Raw genomic sequence first — 24,833 nt, 5'->3', positions numbered from 1 at the left:
GAGAGAAGAATCGCTGGACATAGATGGGAGGGTAGGAGCAAAGGAGAATTGCTGGACATGGATGGTTAGGGGAGGGCAGAGGAGAGAGGAGAATCGCTAGACATGGATGGGACGGTAGGGACAGGAGAATCGCTGGACATGGATGGTTAGGGGAGGGCAGAGGAGAAATATCTGGACATAGATGGGAGGGGGGCAGGGGAGAGAGGAGAATCACTGGATAGGGGCAAAGGAGAATTGCTGGACATGGATGGTTAAGGGAGGGCAGAGGAGAATTGCTGGACATGGATGGGAGCAGAGGGCAGGAATCGCTGGACATGGGAGGGAAGGATAGGGGCAAAGGAGAATCGCTGGACATGGATGGGAGGGGAGGGCAGAGGAGAATCGCTGAACATGGATGGGAGCAGAGGGCAAGGGAGAGGAGAGTTGCTGGACATGGATGGATGGAGGAGAGGGCAGGAGAAATGCTGGACATAGATGGAGGAGAGGGAAGACAGGAAGGAGATGCACATGGATGGAGGGGAGTGGAGAGAGGAGAAATGCTGGACTTGGATGAAGCGGAAGGCAGGGAAGAGAGGAGAAATGTTGGAGGGAAGAAAAGACAGAGGAAGGAGATGCACACGGATGGAGTGGAAGGGAGAGAGTTGAAATGATGGACATGGATGGAGGAGAGGGAAGACAGAGGAGGAGGTGCACATGGATTTAGGGGAGAGATGAGAAATTCTGGACACGGATGGAAGGGAGAGGACAGGAAGGAGATGCACATGGATGGAGGGAAGGGGAGAGAGTTGAAATACTGGATATGGATGGAGAGGAGGAAAGAGGAAGTGAGATGAACATGGATGGAGGGGAGGGAAGACAGGAGGAGATGCACATGGATTTAGGGGAGATGAGAAATTCTGGACACGGATGGAGTGCAGGGGAGAGAGTTGAAATGCTGGACATGGATGGAGGGGCGGGAAGAGAGGAAGTGAGATGAACATGGATGGAGGGGGAGGGGAGAGAAGAAATGCTGTACATAGATGGAGGGAGAGAGGAAAAATGCTGGACATGGATGGATGAGAGGGAAGAAAAAGGAAGGAGATGCATATGGATGGAGGGGCGGGACGAATAGAAAGGAAATGCATAGTGACGAAAATGAGGGAAAGAGTAAAGAGGAGAAAATCTGCACATGGATGGAGAAAATAGGCAAAAGCTGGATCCACTCTGTACCTCCTCCAGTCAAGTCTGCGGAGGACCCAGCTTTTACCTATGGATGTAGGGCAAGAAATGAAGAAGAAAGGAGGAAAGTAAAGAAATAAATGGAAAGGATGCCCTGGAAACGGAGTTAAGGGAACAGATAGAGAGCAGCAGAATCAGAGACTGGGACCAGCATGATCAGAAAAACAAAGTCACCAGACAACAAAGGTAGAAAAATCATTTTATTTTCATTTTAGTATTAGGAATATGTCCAATTTGAGAATTTACATCTGCTGTCTTATTTTGCACTGGGTATACTGGAGCTGTAACAGCTTACAGAAATTATTTATAGTGAAAAAAAAATCACAAGTTATTTTTCTCCTATACTAGTATAGTATTTTCAATGATACCTGTTTATATGCGCCGTGGCTTGTATAAGTGGTGTGGCTGCTGTGGGTGTGGCTATCATAGGGGCGGAGTCATAGATGGTGACCCCACCCATAATGAGTACCTGTACCTTTTATCCTACAAAAAAAGCACTTCTCTCACCACTTGTGAACTGGGATGGTAAAGGAGGAGTCCTGTCGTGTTTAAAGAAGGACTTCACACATTCTTAATTACTTGAGAAGCAGGGACAACATGCTTATGCATAAGTACAGTACTTATAGGAGTTGAAGTTGAGGCATACAATCTGGATTTAGCTTTTCTCTTCCCCATTACTGGCAAGTTATTATGGGTCTCACAAACTCCACAAAGGCATCAATAGAGTGTGACCTAAGAGGGACTGAAACCCTTAGATCATACACTCAGGGCTGCACCACGGGGAGATTGCTCTTTTTCAGTGCACGATGTTATGTTGATGGGAGGGGGGAGGTGAGGTGGAGCACTCTCCTCAGAGGCTCCAGTCTCCATACCCTCAGGCCCTCTCAAAACGATTCCCCTCCTTCCTTCGTCCTCCATATTTAGGAAGCTACCACTATGGACTGGAGTGAGAGGGGTTCACGCTTGTCCCTATCACACCCACTAGACCACCAGGAATTGAAGGCAGGCTCAGGAGGACCTACCAAAATGGGAGGTGGGAGGGGGGGGGTCATTGTGGGGGTGGGTGGGAGGTAGGTACTTTAGGTTGTGGTCTGAGGAAAAAGGGAAGGAAGGAGGGGGCTGTTTCAGGGGGCCCAAGGGGGCTCAGGAGGCCTTTAAAAAAGGTTTAAAAGTTATGAAGGTCCCTGCTGATATTGAATGCTGGGGCCCACATAGATAAGCTGGTGAATTTACGACATCTTTTGAGCTGTCCTAAATTCACCAGCTTAGCTACTGGGTGCTGGCACTGACCCACATACCTGTCAGCTCCTCCCCGCCATCCCCAGTACCACCCCAGATCTGCCCACTCTTTTTTTGGTCCAGTCAGAGCCGATATTCAGCGGCACTGCCTGGTTAAATGCCACTGAATATGGCTAATTGGGAGGCCCTGAACGATTTAAGTGGGCTGGAGCCTCTCCTGCCGGTTTAAATTGCTTTGAATTTTGGGCCATATATATGAAGGAGTTGAGGAGTGGCCTAGTACTTAGGGTGGTGGACTTTGGTCCTGGGGAACTGAGGAACTGAGTTGGATTCCCACTTCAGGCACAGGCAGCTCCTTGTGACTCTAGGCAAGTCACTTAACCCTCCATTGCCCCATGTAAGCTGCATTGAGCCTGCCATGAGTGGGAAAGTGCGGGGTACAAATGTAACAAAAATATATATACTAGTAAATAAGGCCCGTTTCTGACACAAATGAAACGGGCGCTAGCAAGATTTTCCTCGGAGTGTGTGTGTGAGAGTGACTGTCTGAGAGAGAGTGAATGTGCGAGCATGTATGTGTGACAGAGAGAGAGTGAGTGTGGGTGCGAGTGTGTCTGTGAGAGAGAGAGTGTGTGTGAGACGGATAGAGTGTGAGAGTATGTGTGTGATACATAGACTCTCTGTGAGACCGAGAGAGTGTATGAGATCAAGAGAGTGTTTGAGAGTGACTGTGTGACACATAGAGAGTGAATGTGATACAGTGTGAGACATAGAGTGTGTGAGAGATAGTGTGTGAGAGTGAGATAGAGAAAGACATTGATTGTGAGAGAGAGAGAGAGAGTGTGTGTGTGTGACAGAGATACCTCCCCCCTCCCTCTCTGGCCTCAGGACCCCCTCCACCCTTCTGCAGCCGCTCCTCTGACGTCTCTGCGCTCCTCCGTGGTCTGCTCCAGGGGCAGTGACGTGAGAGGCGAGAGGAGCGGCTGCAGAGCCGACAGCCAATGGCTGATGGCTGCCTGCGGTTCCGCGCTTGCTTTTTAAAAGCATTTTTGGTGCTTTAATTAGCTCTTTTTGTTTTTGTAGCGGCCGCTGCTGCTCAACAGGAGAAGAAGCAGTGACTGGAAATGGGAGCTGGCGCCGCGTGTTTTGCGGGAGACTTGGCAGGTCTATGTTGGGTGGCTGGGCCTTGGCGGTGACCTGGGGGGGTGGAGGGGGGAGCAGTAACTGCGGCGACCTTGGGGGGGGGTGGAGGGGGGAGTGGTGGCGACCTCGGGGGGGGGGGGGGGAGGGGGGGGCGGCGGCAGCGACCTCGGGGGGGGGGGCATGGTGGCAGGGGCTGGGCCCCAGGCCCGGCCCAGTCTCTTGGTGGCCCTGGGTGGAGATGTTGGTGCATGTGGAGGAAGGGCTGAAGCTGCTCCTGCTACGTTCCAATGTCTCTCATTGAGGTAACCATCTCCTGACGTCAGGCAAGCAGGTTTCTACTGCGGGAGAGTGACGTCAGGAGATGGTTACGGTCGCAGGTAGCCTCATTGGACCGTTGGAAGAGCAAATTATTATATTAGATAGCGAGAGAGAGAGAGAAAGAGTGATGAACAAACAAAATGTTATACTAAAATCATAAATTATGATACATTCATGTGTGAACAATTGATTAGAAATTATAGAAATGTGAATCACTAGACACATTTTAAACATATATCAAGTTATTCAATAACAAACAATACATAAGAGTTATATTACATATATAAAATGAAAACAAAAGAATAATTGATCTCTTTAATGGGTATTCCATTAATGGAGGTCATCTTGGCAATTGAACAGTATAGAAAACCAGCTGATGTGAATAAATTATTACATGTTTAAAGTTTTCATTAGTAGAGCTTTAAAAGAAAATCTCCCATAATCTGTCTAAAAATCTGCATAAAGTTATCCTATAACTTTGTGCGTGTGGAGGGTAATTCTGCAAATGAGTGCCCATTTTTAATCACCGAGAATGTGCCTATATGGAGCCTAATCTATAAAGAAAAGTAGACACAGAGCTAGTGTAAACATTTGCACCTAGATTGTGAATAGATTATAGTATTTTGTAATCTATGAATGTACGTGTGTGCCCCACCCAGGCTGTTCCAAAAGTCTGCCCATGTGAGTGCCCACCTACAAAGTACATGCCATGGAATACTGGCACATACTTACAGAAAGTGCATAGCCAGAAAATGGCTAAAAAAAAAAAAAATGAAATGAAATGAATGAAATGTGTAAATGACTAAAATACTAGCATATGTACTTGCTGCCTAAATCTAAGTGTAACATAGTAGATGATGGCATCCAGTCTGTCCAACAAGATAAACTCATAGCATAAGGTATGATGTGATTCTACATATGCAAACTTAATCTTGATTTGTCCTTGCCATTTTCAAGGCAGAGACCATAGAAGTCTGCCCAGCCCTGGCTTTGTTCTCCAACTTCTGAAGTGGTTCCTTATAGAATTACCTCATTGGTGGGTAGCTGAATATTGAATTCATAATGATTTAAATAAATGGAGCAGATTTTGATGTTTTAATAACTCAGTGTTTTTGAAAATATAATGTTGAACATAAAATGTTTTTAAATAACTTCATTTCTTAACACAGTATAAGTATATATTGTTTTGATTACAGATGATGGGACGTTTCTTTAGTGGACTGGCTCAGTCTGGAGCTTGGTGCTGCTTTGATGAATTTAATCGAATTGACATTGAAGTTCTCTCTGTAATTGCTCAGCAACTCATAACTATTAGGAATGCTAAAGCTGCAAAGGTATTGAATATTTGTAAATATATTTTAATGATAATTAACAAAGAAATACCATGATTACTTTGTGCATTTTTTCTTACAATTTATATTATTTTAGCGCTATGACAAAATGAGGGTACTGTTCAAAGCCATTTCTGTCCATAACACAGAGTTTTAGTGTAAAGACGGCTCTGATCACAATTCTTCATGATCTGAGGGGCCCTTTTACTCAGGTGCACCTAAAAGTGGCCTGCGCTGGTGTAGGTGTTTGTTTTGGACACGTGCTGGTCCACTGCCTCAGTGTGCCTAGAAAAAAGCTTTTTTTGTGCTGGAAAATGGATGTGCGGCAAAATTAAAACCAGCACACGTCCATCTTTGGCCTGAGACCTTACCACCACCCATTGACTTAGCAGTACGGTCTCATGCACTAACTGGGCAGTAAGCATTCAATGCACATAAACTGCTGATTACCGCAGGGTAAGCGCCACACAGTAGAAAATAGAAAATATTTTCTACCGCGTGTTTTGAGCGCACGCCAAAAATGGAATTACTGCCTGGGGCATGCAGTAGCCACGTGGTAGTGCCAATTTGATGTGCACTGGATGCGCGTAGGTGCCTACATGCCGTAGTAAAAAGGCCCCTGAATTTGACAGAAGGATCAATGTCATACTTATTTTGCTGGACCTCATTGCAGCATTTGACACCATTAACTATGAGATATTGATTGAATGGTTGTCTTCCATTAACATTTAAGGTTTAGTCAGAAAGTCGAGTAGCTTTAATTTTTGCTGGTGCTGTAACCCTTCCCAAGATGAGGAAAATGTATCTATTTACTAGTAAAAAAGGCCCGTTTCTGTTAGAAATGAAACGGGCGCTAGCAAGGTTATATTGATTAGTTGTTTTTTGTTAACCAAATATTTAATATTAAAGTATTGTAATGAGATGGAGTAATAGTGAAGGGTGTATAATGAGGAAGGAGGAGGCCCTGTGTAGGGCCACAGGGGCGGTCCTTTTTGACAGAGTGTGTGTGTGAGAGTGTATGTAAGACAGAGAGACAGACTGTGTGAGTCCGAGAGTGTGTGAGAGTGATACAGAGGGATTGAAAGAGTGTGTCTGTGTGTGTGTGACAGAGACTGTGTGTTTGTGTGACAGAGAGATACAGAGAGTGTGTGTGTGGAACTGAGTTCCATGACCCCCTCCTTCCCTTGCTCTCCATCCATCTGATGTGAGAGAGTGTGTGTGCAGGACCACAGGGGCGGTCCTTGTGACAGAGTGTTTGTGTGAATGAGAGTGTGTGTAAGACAGAGAGACAGACTGTGTGAATCATACAGTGAGTGTGTGTGAAAGTGAGACAGAGGGATTGAAAGAGTGTGTGTGTGTTTGTGTGACAGAGAGATACAGAGAGAATGTGTGTGTGTGGAACTCAGTTCCATGACCCCCTCCTTCCCTTGCTCTCCTTCCATCTGATGTGAGAGAGTGTGTGTGCAGGACCACAGGGGCGGTCACTGTGACAGAGTGTTTCTGTGAGTAAGACAGAGAGACAGACTGTGTGAGTCCGATAGTGAGTGTGTGTGAAGAAAAGAGATTACTGACTGAGGTATTTCAGGAATGAAATGCTTGGAAAAGAATTGTCAATACTCCTTTCAAGTAATTAAATGTTTGTAAGCATATGGTAAAAGGCAAGAAAGCTTTCAAAAATGTTGTTTTGTGAACTGGAGGTTAAGTGCAAAAGCAGTGCTGAAAGTGCTTTACCATGCACAGAACTTCCCAAGGAAGCAGAACCGTAGCAAAGCGAATTGCGAAGTGGAAAACTAAAAGGCCAACCAAACCCTCAGTATTTTTCATGTTAACATGAGAAATACACATTGAATGTAAAAGAAATCTGTGTTTTCTGTCCCGTCTCCCCCTCAGAAGCACAATGGTACCGTATCAGCTACTGCAGCCCTTAACCCTTTTATTGCCACATCAACGTTAACACTTAAGGAGCCAGCTTGCTGGGCTGGTTTGCTTGCTGTTGGAAGAGGGGAGGAGGAGTTGCTTCTTTTAGGATCATGTTGTTTCCCAATCTGCTACGGGGAAGCTGTGTCATTTGTAACCCTGCCTTGAGAAAACAATTCTTCAGAGCACAGAGTAGTAGTCAGCCCCAAGCGCAGGAGCACCAACAATAAGACCATCGCTGATTGGCTGCAAAATCTCTTCCTGCATGCAAGGTTGCTAGGAAAAGGAGTGTGTGATTTGTTGCTGTCAGGGTGATTCCTTGCTTGCTGTCATAACTTAAAGGAGGTGGATGTTCGTTCTCGTGCGTTGCCTGTAGATGTAAAGTGAGATGCATGGGGGGGGGGGGGGTTCAAATGTACAGCGCTGCGTACGTGTAGTAGCGCTATAAAAATGATAAGTAGTAGTTGTGGTATCGGAAGGGGGGGGGGTTGTGGGTGAGCTGTAGGAATTTGAACTCTGACACTGGAAAGGAAAGGAGGCGGATCTTCGTGCTTGTGCGTTGCCTGTAGATGAGAAATGAGATCCATGGGTGGAGTTGAGGAATTTGAACTGTGACCCTGGAAAGGAAAGGAGGCGGATCTTCGTGTTTGCGCGTTGCCTGTAGTTGTAAAATGAGATGCATTGGGCGGGGGGGGGGGGGGGTTTTGTTTTTTGTTTGTATCGGAACGGGGGGGGGGGTGCTGAGTTGCATGAATTCCTAGGCAGGGGGAGGAGTAGGGAAACACGCGTAGCGTGTTTCCCTACTCCTCCCCCTTTCTTTGTTTTTTTGTTTTTTGTGAAGCAGCTGTGCTGGCGACGTCATCCTTGGCTTCACCCAACTCAGCCAATCAGACGTGCGACACGGTCTGTGAGTGTCATTGCTCCGCCCGCGAGGTCATCACGTTTGACGTGTGGGTGGAGCAGACAGTCATGGATGAAAAATTGATCTCTGGCGCCTCACATTTAGAACGTTGGAAAAGTGTGGCTTCATTAGAATGTTGGTGGTGCGTTTTATAGAGAGAGATTTGGTTTTGTATTCTATCTCATCATAATAAATGTATGCCCAAACTGCACACATAAGGTTTAATTTTATAAAAGTTTTCACATATATAAAGTTTTTTACATACAGATTGTGTGTGGCCATTTACACACATATGGGCCTCATATTCTGCACAGGGATTCTTGAGGGACACCACAGCCCAGGAACTAGGCATTAGAAAGTAATTTGTTTTGCTACACACCATAACATAGGCAGGCTGCACACCCTCTCGCCCCCTTCCCCTCGCTCTTCCCCTTAATGCATTCACAGATCAAGCATGAGAGAGATTTTCTTTCTGGGAATAAATGGCCACAGCTTTATTGAAAACACATTAAACTATCCCTAGGAAGCACCCAAGCCTTGGGCGTGATGTTGCAGATGCTTCTGCCCTCCGCCATGCCTTTCCAGCTAGAGAGCCTGCATCACCGCCCCACACATCAGCCAGCCATGACTCCGCCCCCAGCGTGGCCGAGCGTCCGTCTGCTTGGGACTGCACTCCTCGACCAGTGTTCCACCTGCCATGAATAGCCAGCGAGGTGATTGGTCTGCCATCAGTGAGTGCTCCTGTCCCTTGTCTGGAATGGCCGATCTTCCTTTCACCTGTTGTTCCAGCACATCTCAGAATTCCCAGGCTCGGGTGCCTCCGCCACAACCCGGGGGGCCTGACTTGAAGGTCCTCCGGGTCCCCCACTTTCCCCAGTCATTTTCAGTATAGTCTCTCAAGCGCCTCCTGAAAGTCATTAAGAAGAGATGGGTAGAATCTGGGAGAAAGTACCCCTGAATGAGAGGGGAAGCCCAATGGTGCCAGATCTTTGCTCCGCCGAGTTGCTCCACCTATTTGCCAATCTGGCGATTGACCTTGGTTACACCTCTGGACCACAGCCTGGAAGAGGATCTATGCTATCGCGGGATGATGTCCAGCCAGAGGATAGTGGTGGTAGTCATAAGCGCATCAAGTTCCAGGAGGTCCTGCTTTGCCATGGCGATCAGGCGGTGGCATGAAGTGTGGCCAATGTCGTTGCGACCCAAGTGAACGAGTAGGACATCTGGATGGGGTGCAGCATCCAGTAGCCGAAGGACAGGTGGCATAAGCTGGTGCCATCTCATGCCAGGAATCCCGATCCATGTAAGTGTCGCCCCCTTTCTGTCCAATCCTAGGTGCAGGCCCATGCCACGAGCTGTCAAGCACTTGCAAGCATTGGCAATGTAAGAGTGCCCTGGGCGTGGCTGGAGACCTGCAAAAAGAAGGAAGAGGTTAGCTGTATTGCTCCACAGTCAGGGGTGGTTTGATGTAGGTTTGGTAGGCTGTGGATTTCCAGCGGCCCAGCTGTTTGATGGCATGGGCAGAGAGGCCAAGCCGGAATGCAGTAGTCGCAGCACCTATACAGAAAGAATGAGTCCTGTAGTTCTCGGGCCGCTGGCCAGTTCCCAGGAGAGCTTGTCTAAAGACAGCCGTAAACTGGAAGCGTGTGAGGGGGCTGGCGTCCTGATGCAGGAAAAGGGGAGAACCTGCTGGCGGTCTAATCTTTAAGTATGATGCAAGGTTGGCTAGCGGGCAGGTCGGTAAGTCCGGGACGTCATGTAGGGTAATGGTGTGCCCCTTCCCCGCCTGATCCGTCTTGGACCGAGTGACCTGCAGGCAGACCTGCCCCTGCATTATGGAGACGTCATCCATCTGTAGGCCTCCCGTGAGTTTGTACTTGGTTTGCACAGCCAGCTTGCCTATGCGTAGAGCAACGAAAAAGGCCAAAGAAAAGGCTGTCTTGAAAAGTGCAGTCTCGTAGTCATCAGGGCACACCTTGTCCAGCACTACCCATAGTCGGTGAAGGATGTCGTGCGTGATGGGGCACCTGCTGCGTGGGAGCGCCGGGGTGTACCGCGCCCATCCTTTCAACAGCATCCGGATCAGGAAACTGGCACGAGGGTTGCCCCATCCGCGAAGCTTGGCAAAGAAGGAAAAACTGGCAATGCACGAGACGACCGCTGTTCTGGAGTCGCCCCCTTTGAAGGAGTCCGCGATGTAGGAAGCAACAAGGTGATCTGGAACCGTTCCCCTTCTCCAACCATGGCTCTGGAGGTATTCACACACCTGGTGAAAGGTGCGCAGCGTAGAAGCGGCTAAGGAGCTGGTGATGAGTAAGCGCATGGCGTTGCCACCAGTTGCCAAAGTTGTTCGGGAACAGGAGTTGGTTCCTTGTTTGCTGTGGGGGCCAGCTGCTGAAAGAGTGAAAAGTGAAAAGCGAGAGAGAGCATCAGCTATGCAGTTATCAACCCCGGGTACATGCTTCGCTCACGCAGTCAGATTAATTTGCAGGCAGCGTAGCACAAAATGCCTGAGTAGCGCTGCAGCATGTGGGCAATGTGCTGTTTGTTTGTTTATGATCTGTACCACAGCTGCATTGTCCGACCACAGGATAACATTTCTATTGGCCAGCGCCGGGCCCAAGACGTGGACCGCTGCGACGATGGGGAACAGTTTGAGGAAGGTGATGTTCTTGGTGAGCCCGGAGAGGATCCATTGCTGTGGCCACGGGAGGGCGAACCAGGCCCCGTTGTAATAGGCTCCGCACCCTATGGACCCGGCGACATCTGTATATAGGTTGAGGGCCACGCTGGAAGTGGGTTCTGATTGTATCAGAGCTCTTCCATTGAAGTCCTGTAGGAAGCGCAGCCAGATGCGGAGGTCCTGTTTCAGGGGAAGGGTTATGCGTAAGTGGTAGTGTTTGCGCGACACGCCCGCAGTGGCTAAAGTGAGCCTGCGCACAAACACTCTACCCATGGGGATAACCCGATATGCGAAGTTGAGTGAGCCAATCAGAGACTGGATTTTTCGAGCTAACCCCTGCAGCTTGTCTACCGGGAGTTTGGTGGTTTGGGCTACTGAATCTATCTCAGTACCCAAGAAGGTAATGACAGTGCTGGGCCCTGTGGTTTTGCTGCGCGTGATGGGCACTCCGAACTCATGAGCCACTGTGTGGAAGACGTCCATGAGGTCGCTGCAGGTGTTGGAGAGTCGGGGCCCGACAAAGAAGAAGTCATCCAAGTAATGTACAATTGTGTACGCTGGCGATCGTTGGGATACCACCCAATGTAAGAAGGAACTGAATGCCTCAAAAATGTTGCAGGATACTGCACACCCCATGGGCATGCATCTGTCAAAATAGTACTGGTTTGGATGACAGAAACCTAATAACGGGAAACAGTCGGAGTGGACAGGCAGCAGACTGAAAGCGGATTCGATATCCACCTTGGCCATGAGCACATCACGTCCAGCCGGTCGGACCAAGGCCAAGGCCGAATTGAAAGACATGTACTGTATAGATGCGGCACCCTCTGGTATGAAGTCGTTCATGGAGTTACCTGGGGGGTATGAAAGGTTGTGGATGAGGCAGTACTTGCCATGTTCCTTCTTGGAGACAGCTGTAAGGGGTAAGGCAAACATTCTGTGAAAAGGGGGATGGAGAAAAGGGCCTGCAATGCGACCCGCTGCTCGTTCAACTGCCAGCTTGCCTGAGATAATGTGGGCTAGGCGGGATGTGGAGCAAGATGTCTGGGCAGAGGTTGCTGACGGTATGGGACACTGAAATGGTATGAGGAACCTGTTGTGGAAGCCGCACAGGAGTAAGTTGGCAGCCTGCCACTTGGGGTACCGCGCCAGCCAAGGCCGCATAGCGTCCAAGCAGGTGGGAGTAGGTGCCCTGGCAAATGGGTCAAGGTTTTGAGGGACTTCCCTGTCTTGGCATGCTCTTTTAGGGCACAAGGCAAGGGGATGTGGGACACCGCATGTGGCGCATAGGTGCTTGAATTTGCAGTCCTGTATGGTGCAGCTGCCTTTATTGTACTTCCAGCATACTTCCCAGGAAAGCGTAGCAGGCCTCCCTTGCCTTTTCCCCTGCGAGGGAGCCCTGTGCTGGTAGGGACATCTTGATGCAAGGTTGGGTCGAGTGAGGACATTCCACAACCATAAGCTGCTGTCATTCATATCCCATGCTATATTAGGGTTTGCTTCCATTTCGTCCCTAAAATGTTCATCATAAGCCAGCCAGGCGAGTCCCTCGTGCTCCAAATAGATGCTAATGACTGTTTCCAGGTAACAGAGCATGGGATTGAGTTGGTCACGTTGCTTTCTGCACATGATGCTCATCATGCGTGCATAAGATATCACCCAGCATGCAAGGTTCCGTGGGAGCACTCTGTTGTAATCTGGTAGCAGGTCACCCTTTTTTGCACGCTTCTTAGCGTGTCGTCTGCGCCTGCCCTCAGCTAGCTTGAATATATCGAAGTACTGTTTTCGCTGTACCTTTTTCCGCAAGGTCCTGGGAACCCTCTGCCATAAACGCTCTGTGGGAAAACCATAGGTAAAGGCAGGCGCAAGTGGCAAGGGTGGTGCATTGGGTGACCTGGTAGGGGAGGGTGAGGAAGAAGAGGAGGAGGAAGAGCTGGAGGAGGATGTAGAACTGGAGCAGCCAGAATGCTTACGTTTCTTACCGTTTCTTCCCTTTTTTAGCCCTCTGATGCCTCCTCATTTGGGGTTGGGGTGCAGCAGGATTTTGGGCGTGAAGACTTCTGTCCCCCGTGGAGATGCTGTGTAGCAGGGATGTCCCTGGCGAAGCGTTGTGACGCCTATGAACTGTCTCCGCAGCATCCGGTGTTGTCGTGCTGTTCAATGTCGTGCTGTTCAATGTACGTGGGGAGTTGTGGGCGCCCAGTTTGTGCTGAGGTGAAGCTGAGGATCCCCGTCGCTCGCTGCATATGCTCCGAGGGCTGTGCCGGGCGTGCCCTGGAGAGGAGGGAGATCTGTGATGGTTATGTGGATGGCAATGACCGTGATGGAGGTTGTGCCTGCAGCAGGATGGGGATCTGTGACTCCTGTAGCGGACTCGGATCTGTATCTTCTGGAGCGTGCACAGGATCTGCAACGTCCTGAGCCACTCCTGGAACTGTGGGATCTTATACTGCCTCTGTGGTACCTCTGGTCATCCCGTGTGCAGTGGTGTATGGGATCAGAACCATCTTTGCTGCATTTGGAAAAGGACCTGCATCTACGTTGCTTGGTGCTGGATTCATATTGCATCTGGCTGCTTGGAGATCTAGATCTGTGAGTCGGTGCGGCGGCCTGGGCAGCAGGGGGGAAGTGCAGATGAGAGCCAGGACTGGCGCTGTGTCCATGCCCAGGGTGTCTGGTGGATCCTGCAGCACTCAGATTATCTGCCAGTGGCGTCGAATCTGTGGCAGGCGGTGGTTGCGGCAGCTGGCACTGCGGGGCATCTTCCGGTCCCAACATGCATTCCTTCAACATGGTGTGACGTGGCGAGGGTAGAGGCAGGTGGTGGGGAGTTTGTGCAGCCGAGGGTACAATGGCACGCGGACGAGGAAGGTCAGCCGCGTCCATGTACCTCTCCGGGCGTCTGCTCTGCCTTGTGGATGAACGTTGTGCTGTGTCTATGATGGTATCTGCTCGCTTGGAAACTCTTACACCTCGAGGCATGATAGTGGCTGGCGCGTCAGTGCTTTTACTGTAGCATGCGAGGAGGGAGGCCAAAAAGGAAGGGGGTGGCGGCCAAAACGCGAGGCAAAACGAGCGTGGGAAAGGGCGGCCAAAAATGGCTATGGTAGGGAAGGGACGGCCAAAATGGACGGGCAAAATGTTACGCTCACCACTGTAATTAGAAGACTGCGACGCTCACTGCTGCTGGCTGGAGTGGGCCGGAGGCGCAGCTTTGTCTGAGGGAGCCTCGTGAGGCAGTAGATCGCGACACCGCACTGCCTATTAGTCCTTGATGTGCTTCAGAAAGTTCACTTGCGCGAGGCAGACGATCGCGGCAAGGCCGGCAAAGATGGAGGGCCGGAACCCGCGACTCAAACAAACGAACCAAAATCAGGGGGCCAAAATGTAAAGGAAACGAACCGTAATGGGGGGCAAAAATGGAAAGGTAACAAACCGAAATGGGGGCCCCAATTGGAAAGGACAGCCAAATCATAATGGGGGCCAAAATGGAAAGGATGGCCAAATCAAAATGGGGGGGCCAAAATGGAAAGGACAGCCAAAATGGAAAGGCCGAAACGTGGGACTGGGAAACTCGCACACCGCTCGCTGCCAAAGGAGAGACTCCTCTTGTCTCACTGGCAGCTTTTATGCGGTGCAGAGGGGTTCCTCCCTCCTCCAGCCTCCCCACCAATGAGGGGGCTGGGCCCCCGCGACGCCACCCAGGCAGTGGGGAAGCCAGAACAGAAGGGAAGCTCGGCCAGGGTGTTGCCGTGTGGCAGCCGCCGTGTTATGTGCGGCTGCTCGGCAGGCACCTCGCTGGCCTTCTCTAAATGCTGTTAATAAGAAGCTCCTGAAACTACTTAAAAACACTGCCTGAAATGCCTGTCTCTGCCAATTGCCAAGCAAGAAAGTGTAGTTAACAGCATTTTCTACCCTGCTCCTCCCCCCACCCCCACCCATTTAGATCTCCTTTTCATACATATAATGCCACTGATATATGTATGAAAAGCAGCTCTAAATGGGTGGGGGGAGGGGGAGGAGCAGGGTAGAAAATGCTGTTCACACTTTCTTGCTTGGCAATTGTCAGAGACAGGCATTTCAGGCAGTGTTAAGTGGTTTCAGGAGCTTCTTATTAACAGCATTTATGGTGTATAGCAAAACAAATTAGTTCCTAATGCCTAGTTCCTGGGCTGTGACATTCCTCAAGAGTCCCCATTGTCCCCTGTCTTGTTTAATTTTCTTAGTCCTTAATTAGGTAAAATTAACTTAAAACTCAGGAAAATTGCTTTTGCCCTATGCCGATGACATTATTATTACTTGTTCCAGTTAATATTTCTGATCTTCCTAATTGTGTTTTGTTAGGCATTAATAGAATTCAGGACTGGGCTTTGAATAATAAGCCAAAATTGAATCCCAATTAAATGAAAATACTCTGGTTTAAAAACTCTGGAGCTGTTGTACCATCATCAATAGTCCGATCTGTGGACCGAGTTATACATGTTGAGTCTGAGTCTAGGGTGCTGGGTGTGATTCTCGATTCATTGTTGATGTACAGTTCCCAAATCAATCAATTGAGGTGGAAAACACTTTTCCAACTAAATCAACTGCGACTTATAAGATCATTTTTTAAATGGGATATATTTGCCCTTTTAGTTCAAATGTTAATTCTTCCCCATTTGGATTATTGTAATGTTCTTTTTTATTATTTTTTTTTAATTTAAGAAATCTTCAAATTACACAAACCACTGCAGCTCAACTTATCTTTAAACTCATTAAGTTTACCAGTATATCTGGTTATATCACTGAATTGTCTTGGTTACCAGTAAGCGAACAAATTTTATTCAAAGCAGCCTGCTTATTCCATCAGATTCTTTATCATCAAACCTCTTAACTTTTGATAAATATTGTTCTCCGAGGACAAGCAGGCTGAATATTATCACTGATGGGTCATCGTCCGCGATGACCCAGGAGACCGGAACTTGTAAAGAAATAAGAACTTTCCAGAACGTGACGTCGCGCGGGACAAGACGCACTGCGCATGCGTGAGCAGGTACTCGCCCATGACGCGAGCGTGTCGCCTTTAGTTTTTTTTGATCCGCATTCTGAAGAGACACGTCTTTGCTTACCGCTCTCTTTCTCGGACTCAGGAGACCCGGGTTAGCGTTTATTGCTTCTTTTTCTTTTTTCAAACTAATAGTTTGCTTCACCAAAATTTTAAAAAAAAGTAGTTTTTCCTCTATTTCTTAGTTTTTTCTCCCTCCTTTTAAGTTTCCTTCTTTTTCAACGCGGCCACCCTTTAGGCTGCTCGGTTCGGCAGTTTCTTCCTTTTTTGTGCCCTTTTTTCTTGGCACCATTGAGCCTTTTGATTTCGCGACCGCCGTTTTTCCCTCCATATCATCGAGGACACCCAGCAGCTTCAAGCGTTGTACTCGGTGCAACCGAACCATCTCAAGTACTGACCCCCACGCGTGGTGTCTCCAGTGTCTTGGGCCCGACCATCTGCCAGCTTCCTGTAAGCTGTGTAAATTGATGAAAAAACGGACCCAAGTGGCTCGAGAGGCTCAGCGTGAGAAACGTTTTCCAGATCGGTCCGGTCCATCGGCATCGGTACCGAGGTCGGTGGCGTCGACGTTGAGGGAAGCAGCAACACAGAGAGTCCAGTTAATGGCTGCCGAAAGATCGCATCGAGCTGGGAGCAGAGAGGCATTGAGTGGGTCTCCACCCATCTCGAGGCCTACTGCTATGCAGGCCCCCTGGGACTGACCTGCGTCGGACCCGGCCCCAAGGAGACGTGAGGATTCCACGTCCTCCTCTTCGGTACCGAGGAGTCTCAATGACGGGCGTTGAGAGAAGGCTAAGAAGCACTGTCATCGTTCTCCTTCCATGCATGGTACCAAGAGCTCTGGGGAGCCAAGGGAGTCGGCACCCGAGAAGCGTCGGCGCCGGGAGGACCACTCACCCTCCATTCAGGAGGTGCCGATGCGTCGGTCATCTGGCAGCCTGGTACCGACTCTCGAGCCCCTTCAGATTCTACAACCAACTCCTGCACCAGCCCCCCAGCCTTTACCAATGGAAGCTCTTGACGAGCGTATCAGGGCCCTTCTTCCGGAGCTTCTGGAAGGGTTGCTTCGCCAGTCGGCCTCGGTGTCGGGGGTGCTTGCGCCTTCCGTACTGACTGCCGAGGTGGCATCTGGGCCATCACCTGTGAGGAGTTCGCCGTCCTCTGTACCGCTTGCGGTACCAGTGTCGACTGCCACTCAGGTTGAGGAGAGCGTATCAGGCCGCTATGCTCGCCGCCAAGATCCAAACTTACCAGCTCTACAGGAGCATCCACTTGCAGAACTCGGTGAGGCAACTGTCCAGTTTAGTCGAAGCACTTCCTCCAGAGCTTGCTGAACCTTTTCACCAGGTTGCTTAACCTTTTCACCAGGTGGTCAGGCAGCAGAAGGCGTGTTGCAGTTTCCTGGCCTCCGCACTCGCCCTAAGTTCTTGCCGAAGGTGGTGTCGGAGTTCCATCTGAACCAGTCAATTGTCTTGCCAACATTTTTTCCCCGTCCACATACCCACCCTGGTGAGGACAAGTTGCACACGTAAGAGAGCATTGGCCTTTTACGTGGAGTGGACTAAGCCCTACAGACAGTCCGCCCAATTGTTTCTTTTGATCCCAACAGGAGGGGAGTCGCCATCAGAAAACGCACAATCTCCAGTTGGCTCCAGTAAGGTTGGAACAGGATTATTTGATATAACGGAAGAAAATTAAAATTTTTTTGTTAGGTTATAATTTTCAACTGCTGTTAATTTTTGATGTAGATTTTATATTTTTATGTATTTTGTGTCTTGTAAAACATTTGTACACACGTTGAACCCATTGTGGGAAATTGCAGTCAAGAAGAATTATATTGATATTGACTTGATGATTGAGTGGGAAAATGTTGGTGGGGTGGGGTGGGGATAGGGGCAGAGCATGGAATTATGGATGAAAGAAAGAAAGTAAGAATTTTGAGGGGAAAGTGCGGACCTCATAGTTGATAGGTATAAATTGGGGTATGTTGGTGGTTTGGGAGAATGAGTGAAATAGGGTAAGAGGGCATAAAGTGTAGGGAAAGGTTGAGACATAGTATGAATTACCTAGGAGAATGGAGAGAGAGAAAGAATGAGAGGCATTGAAAACAGGGATGGGATAGTTTGGAGAGGTATGAGAAGGGGATGGGTCTCTGAAGAGGTTGAGTTGAAGTGGAAATTAGGTTAAAAAATGGTGAAAGGCATAGGTGCTTTGTATAAGAGGCTTGGGGAGGCAAGGCAGCCTCCACAAGAGGACCCCTGACTCTCACTGCACATACTTGCTGTGTTTGGGGATCTTGCCAAGTGCTTGTGACCTGGATTGGCCACTGCTGGAAACAGGATACTGGGCTTGATGGACCTTTGGTCTGTCCCAGTATGGCACTGCTTATGTTCTTATGGGATGCTATCAGCTTCAGGGCCGCTTCAGCAGTCAGCAATTCTTCCTCTATCCCTCCCTCTCCCTGCGGTCCACTGATGCTAACATACCTTGATTGCTGGCGGGAGAAGCACCATAGTGATTGAAAGGAGCTGCCTTGAGGCCTAGGTCTTCCCTGTGATGCATCCTTCTCTGATGCAACTTCCTATTCTGCATGGGCAGAACACATCACAGGGAAGACCAAGACCTCTTTCAATCGTTGCAGTGCTTCTACTGACAGCAATCAACAGCATTAGTGGGGAGTGAGAAGAAGGGAGAGATACTGGAACCGCTATAAGGGGGCAATGGGAAGAAAAGGGGTGAAACGCTGAACTTGTGGGCCAGAGGGAGGGACAGAATGGTGCTTGATCTAGGGAGAACAAAGTACTGCTCAGGTGGACTGAGAGGGGGGAGGGGAGGGCAGATAAACCGGAACAGGTGCTGTACATTGCACCCTGTAAGTTAAGCAGGAATCCATCAACTGCATTGCTGCCAATGGGAGGCAATACTTTCATATTGTGTTTTCAATTACTAATTCTTCCATATTGTGTTTTCAATTACTAGGGACAGGCACGTTCCTTGGAGTGACACTGAGCAGTGATGAACCTGTCTGTATTATTTGATTGGTGTGTTTGTTAAGTTTATTGTATTGTTTTTATGTTGTGTATGTGGTTTTGTATCCTGCTCTGAATAAAAATGGTTTTTAAATAATAAATTAAATTAATTGAGTCCTGCTGAACTTGCCTGTCCCTCACTATTGAAAAAGGGATAGTGAAACACTGGCAGGACTGTAGGTGGAGGACTCTCGCTCAGCTTAGAGGGAACAATGGTGCTCGATGGGAAGGAGGGGGAAGAGGAATAGATACTGGACCAGATTGAGGAAGGGGGGGAGAGCTACTGGCCCCAGTAGGGAGGGGAGACGGGAAGAGAGAGGGGAGGGACACGGAGACAAGATGAGATGCTGGGCATGAAGGGAGCATAGGGACAGGGAGACAGATAAGAAATGCTAGGTATATATTGAAGTTTACACTTTAATTTTCTTGCCACTTTATTCTTTGGCATTTATTACATATTTATAGACAGGCCCAACTCAGCCCGTCCCTGCTCACATTAATCTCCACAAACAGCTGAGCCACCAACTGGTTTAGGTGAAAGGGAGGCAATAGGAGATGGAATAGAGGGTATGAGGCAGGAGAATGGCATAGAAGCAAGAAAAAGGAAGAAGAGACAGGGATGTGGCTGGGGCTGGTGAAGGTAAGTGACGGCTGAGAGGGTGAGTAAATAGAATGGAAATGGAGGACTAGGGAATGGGTGACAGAAAGACAGGGATAGGAGACTTGGAAAGGGACAGAAGGGACAATGGGAGTGCTGGAGAGGGGATGAGAATGAAATGGATAAGCTGGTAGGTAGATGATAGATGAAAAGAAAGAGACTAAGGACTAGAGGATAAGAGGAGGGAGAATAAGGGTAAAATCAAATGGGTGGCTATAAAAGCAGAGAGGGAAAAAACCCATTAAGAAAGATCAGGGCAGATTGATGAGGAGAAGGAAAGGAAGAAGACTAGAAGAAAGAAAAGAAATATGAATACAAACCTGGAAAATAATTTGGGAGAAGATTGACACATGGAAAATTGAAAAGAGACTGGGACTAGTCCATTTAGAGTGCATACTGTTCCTGAGGTGATAATAACAATATGAATATATTTTATGTGGCAAGTTGTAAGGAGGATTGCTCCATTGTTGAAGAATATAGAGTTTGTGATACAGAGCAGGAGGTGCAGGGTTTATATTGAAATTCTGTCCAATCCTGAAGAGAATCAGACCACTCCTACTCAGAAGAATTTGTTGAATGATGCTGTCAATTTAAATTATTATAATGGCAGTTTTACGTGGAAGCCCAAACTACTAGCTGGTGGGGAAGGATTTCTTATATTGCTAGTTTAAAGGGGGGGGGGGGGGCAGAGAGGGCCCACCAGGTACTGGCTTGCAGCTACAAACAAAACACCAATATGGACAGGAGAGCCTTCCAGCATTTGAAGGCCCTGCTGGACCACACCCTAACAATGGGAATTACGCTTCAGAGGATTTCACAAGATGCAAGTTTCACATGGACTAGAAGGCTGTCCTGCCAGAGGCATAGCTAGGGGGGAGGTACAAGGGAAGTGGTTACTTCCCTAAATGGATATTGAATGAAATGGCACCTATGTGGATTGACCCGTCAGCCTTGCATTGGCATCTGTTTTACAAAATGTCTTCTCCCCCTGACAACAAAACCTGCCTATAAGAACATAAGCATTGCCATACTGGGACAGTATCCTGTTTCCAACAGTGGCCAATCCAGATCACAAGTACCTGACAAGATCCCAGAACAACAAAACTACTTAGTAGTTTCTTTGCATGCCCCCTAGTCTAAGTATTTTTGGAAAGAGTAAACAAGCAATTCACATCTACCCATTCCACTGCACTCAGTATATCCTCCTTCAGCAGTCTTTTCTCCAAGCTGAAAAGCCCTAGCTGCTTTAGCCTTTCCACATAGGGAAGTCGTCCCATCCCTTTTATCATTTTCGTCACCCTTATCTGTACCTTTTTCTAATTCCACTATATCTTTTTTGAGATAAAGTGACCAGAACTGCACACCATACACAGCAAACTTAATTACCTCACTAGTTATTCCCATCTCTAGATCATTTATAAACATGTTAAAAAGCAGCAGTCACAGCACACACCTCTGGGGAACACCACTCTCTACCCTTCTCCATTGAGAATACTGACCATTTAACTCTACTTTCTGTTTTCTGTCTTTTAACCAGTTTTTAATCCACAATAAGATATTACCTCCTATCCCATGACTATTTAATTTCCTCAGGAGTCTTTCATGATGTACTTTGTTAAATGCCTTTTGAAAATCCAGATACACAATCCGCCTTATTTTCAAAAGTGATGGGTGCCCAGATTTCGACCCAAAACGCATATAGACGTCTCCATGAGCAAAGGGCGCCCAAACCTAATAATCGAAACAGGACTTTCAGTGTGCTCTCAGCGCGCGTACGCCCAGCTATGGGTGCCCTAACAAGGGGTGTGTTGGGGGCGTGTTAGGGTCGGCATTACAAGATGGCCGCCTCCAACGTATAACAGATAGCGAAATGGTTTTGCATGGAACATGGGCGTTATTGGTTAGACCCGAAATAAAAGCGACCAGAGTAAGGGGGAAATCGTCTTTAGACCCATTAGCGATTGTGTGGAGTTGGAGAGTGGCGAGATCGTTGTTGGGAGAGCTGAATTGTTGGTTGCAGAGAAAGCTGAGTGTGTTGAGTACCTGTTACCTTTGTCTGTGTGCCCTAGTCGGAACGTTTTCACCCTCACCTGCCTCGTTTGTGTTTTACTTGTTCACCTTTCCCTACCCCTTCTAGCCCCCAAACCCAGATACCACTACTCCTTCCTCTATCAGCCCTTCCCCTCACCATTCACTGTTCCCACGTTTATATTGTATTCCCTTACCTCCATTTGTCTCTTTCTTCCCTGTACTGCTGCAGCTGTGTGTGTGAACACAGTCATTTCGTGTTTGGCGAGTGAGTGGCCAGAGGGTGTGGTGGGAGTGAGCTTCTGTGTGGTGCTGTTGTTTGACTATTACTATTACTACTTGCACTGGTGGGGAAATGGAGGCATTAAATTCACTGGTGGCTTGCATGTTGGAGGAAGAGGCCACATACCACAGGAGGTACTCACGGCCCCGAGTGTTCAGGGCCTGCACCACCTTCCTAGACCTCACTGACCAGCAGTGTCTGACAAGGTACCATTTCGATAGGGCTACCATTCAGCAGCTTTGTGAGCAGCTCCAACCCCTCCTTCAGCCCAGGACCCGTAGGAATAACCCCATCCCTGTCCACCTCAAAATCATTGCATCTCTCTCTGTTCTGGCCACTGGGAGTTTCTAGTCTGTATTAGCTATTAACACAGGTCTCACCCAGGCTTCTATTTCAAACTGTCTCACCCAGTTCCTGGATGCTTTCCTTACCACACCTCTCACTACATCACTTTCCTCAGCACCCCCCAGGCCCTGCACAACAACATGGCTGCCTTCTATGCTGTATCTCACTTCCCCTCAGTCATAGGTGTGATTGACTGCACAAATGTTGCATTGAGACCCCCCCCCCCCCTGGCACGAGAGGCCACTTACAGAGACCGAAAAGCATTTCACTCGATGAACATGCAAGTGATGTGTGATGCCCAGGGGGAGATCATAGATGTGTGTGCCCGCTACCCAGGTTCGACCCATGATGCATATGTACTCCAGCACTCGGGCATCATCCGGAGGTTTGAGCAAGGGGAGATCACCGATGGATGGCTACTAGGTAAGATGTTATGATTCTGCCGGTTTGGCAGGGAGAGAGGGGGAATGTCTCTTCTGACTGGCTGCCAGGGTTTGTGCTGACGTCAGTGGGGAGTACTTAAGCCTGCATGTTGCTTCTTACGCTGCTTTGGCATTACATTCCCTGTGTGACTAAAGCTGTCCAGTTCTCTGTCAGTATGTTGTTGTGTTCTGACTTTGATCTGAGTTTTCCTGTTCTGGGATTTTTTTCCTTTCCCTTCTGTTTGTGTTAGCTGGGGTACAGCGTGTGCGTGTGTGAGTAATCAGTTCTCTTGCCTCCAGCTGGGCTTCCCTTCTGCCTGCAGTTCGCTGAGGGAAGCCAGCTGCTTGTGTCAGTGGGAGCTCGGCTGCTAGGCTGCTTGTCTGAGAGAGTCCTCTCCTGTTGATTGTTTACGCTAAGGATTTCTCTTCCCCATGTCTGCTAGCTCAGTGAGTTTAACCCTTTGTGTACTGTGTGTATTGTGTCCCTGCCTCCGACTGTGTGTTTGTTCAGTAGGGCTGTGCTTCCCCTCCAGAGCTTTCTCTTTGATTGTTTACTCTAAGGATTTCTCTTTCCTGGGTCTGTTTGCTCAGTGAGTAACCCTTTGTGTACTTTGTATACTGTGTCTCTGCCTCTGTCTTCAGTGGGATTGAGGCAAGGGCTTTCTGCCTCCCTTTTGTGTTTTGTACCTCTGGCCTCTGGCTGGGGGCTATCTCACCCCTTTTGGTTTGCTGTATTAGCTCCCCTGTCCCGCGCTAGGCCCCTGGGAGGGTGTGGCCCCGCTCTGGTTCTTTTTGTTACTCCCTCTGCCCTATTGCTGGGGTTTAGCGCATGTCTGGCATTTTGGGGGACCGGGGGGCCCTCGGGGTTCTTTCACCCCTCCCTGTGTGTGTCTGGGTTCCAGTTCGGCCGTGAGGCCCGCACGAGTGGCTCTGCATGCCTGGGTTCCGGTTCGGCTGCGAGGCCCGCCTGTATGCCTATTTCCCTTTCTTCCTGAGGTACTGCGGGGGAGAGTAGCTTAGGGTATTGGGTAGCTGGGGTGTGTGGTGGTGGGTCGGTCTCCCCTTGGCCTGGGTCGGCACTCTGCAGGCCTTGGCCAGGGCCCAAGGGCTCAAGACCAACACAACGGATTACAGAACGCCAAAGCCATGAGCTCGACCGAACCATCTCCCATGCAATTGCTCCAGCAACTGCATGCTCAGCTACAACAGGTGTTGGGAGTCATGAACACGCTGAGTCAGCGGGTGGATTCGCTGACCAGCAATGGGGCTGCGGAGGGCCCGTCGGCTCACACCCCGCCGGGCTCCCTCGCATGTGGCCGCGGTATTCGGGTGGCCCAGCCTCCGCGGTATGAGGGTGATAGTAAGACCTGCCGGGGCTTCCTCAATCAGTGCCAAATTGTTTTCGAGTTACAGGCCCGAGATTTTCCGTCGGATAGGGCGAAGGTGGCATATATCATCTCCCTACTGGCGGGACCCGCTCTGGCTTGGGCCTCTCCTTTATGAGAGAAGAAGGATCCCCTCCTGGATAACTTGACCGAGTTTCTGAAGCAATTTCGGCTCATCTTTGAGGAACCCGGGAAGCCCTCCTCAGCGGCGACTCAGCTGTTGAACCTACATCAGGGGCAACTCTCTCTGGGCGAGTAAGCCATCCAATTTCAGACCCTGGCCGCAGAGCTAGGTTGGGATAATCCAAGCCTTACTGAGGTGTTTTGGCATGGGGTTGCGGCCAACATTAAGGATGAACTCACAGGTCGGGAGCTGCCCTCAGATCTGGACGACCTCATCCGTCTCTGCACCCAGGTGGACATTCGGTTCAGGGAGCGGGCCTGTGAACGTCGCGCGAGTCAGCAGTTTGGAGGGGCTAACCTGAAGAGCTCGCCCAGGAGTCCTGCTTCCCAGTTGCTCGGTGCGCCCGAGGGGGCCGAACCTATGCAGGTTGACCGGACGGCCCAGGAGAGACAGCGGAGACGCTCGAAGGGGCTGTGCCTACATTGTGGAGTGAAGGGGCACTTTGTCCGTGAGTGCTCGAAGAGAAAGAACTCGGGAAACCAGCAGCCCTGATACCAGCTAGGGAGATCGGGTCAGGGCCGAAATCCGTCTCCCCTTGGACGCAGGTTCTGGTTCCAGTTCTACTGGCGATTAAGGATACCCCTTGTTTTGAGGCACTAGTTGACTCGGGTGCGGGAGGCAACTTTATCAGTGCGGACCTGGTGCGGGTTCATCAAATTCCTACTGAGGAGCTACCTCAGTCTATTACTGTCTCAGCGGCTTTGG

At 49.2% G+C, this 24,833-nt stretch overlaps 1 protein-coding gene across 1 annotated transcript in view; it reads left to right on the top strand.

The window, feature by feature from the left end:
- DNAH6 (dynein axonemal heavy chain 6) overlaps positions 1-24,833 on the top strand; it is a 2,906,060-nt gene that overhangs the window by 911,417 nt on the left and 1,969,810 nt on the right. The window contains exon 32 of the mRNA XM_030192089.1: positions 5,115-5,252. Coding sequence (XP_030047949.1) covers positions 5,115-5,252 — 138 coding nt within the window. The remainder of the gene's footprint in view (positions 1-5,114; positions 5,253-24,833) is intronic.

The sequence above is a fragment of the Microcaecilia unicolor genome, chromosome 2 (genome assembly GCF_901765095.1).
Source record: "Microcaecilia unicolor chromosome 2, aMicUni1.1, whole genome shotgun sequence".
Lineage (NCBI taxonomy): Eukaryota > Metazoa > Chordata > Amphibia > Gymnophiona > Siphonopidae > Microcaecilia > Microcaecilia unicolor.
This window is presented reverse-complemented; position numbering and strand designations above follow the sequence as displayed.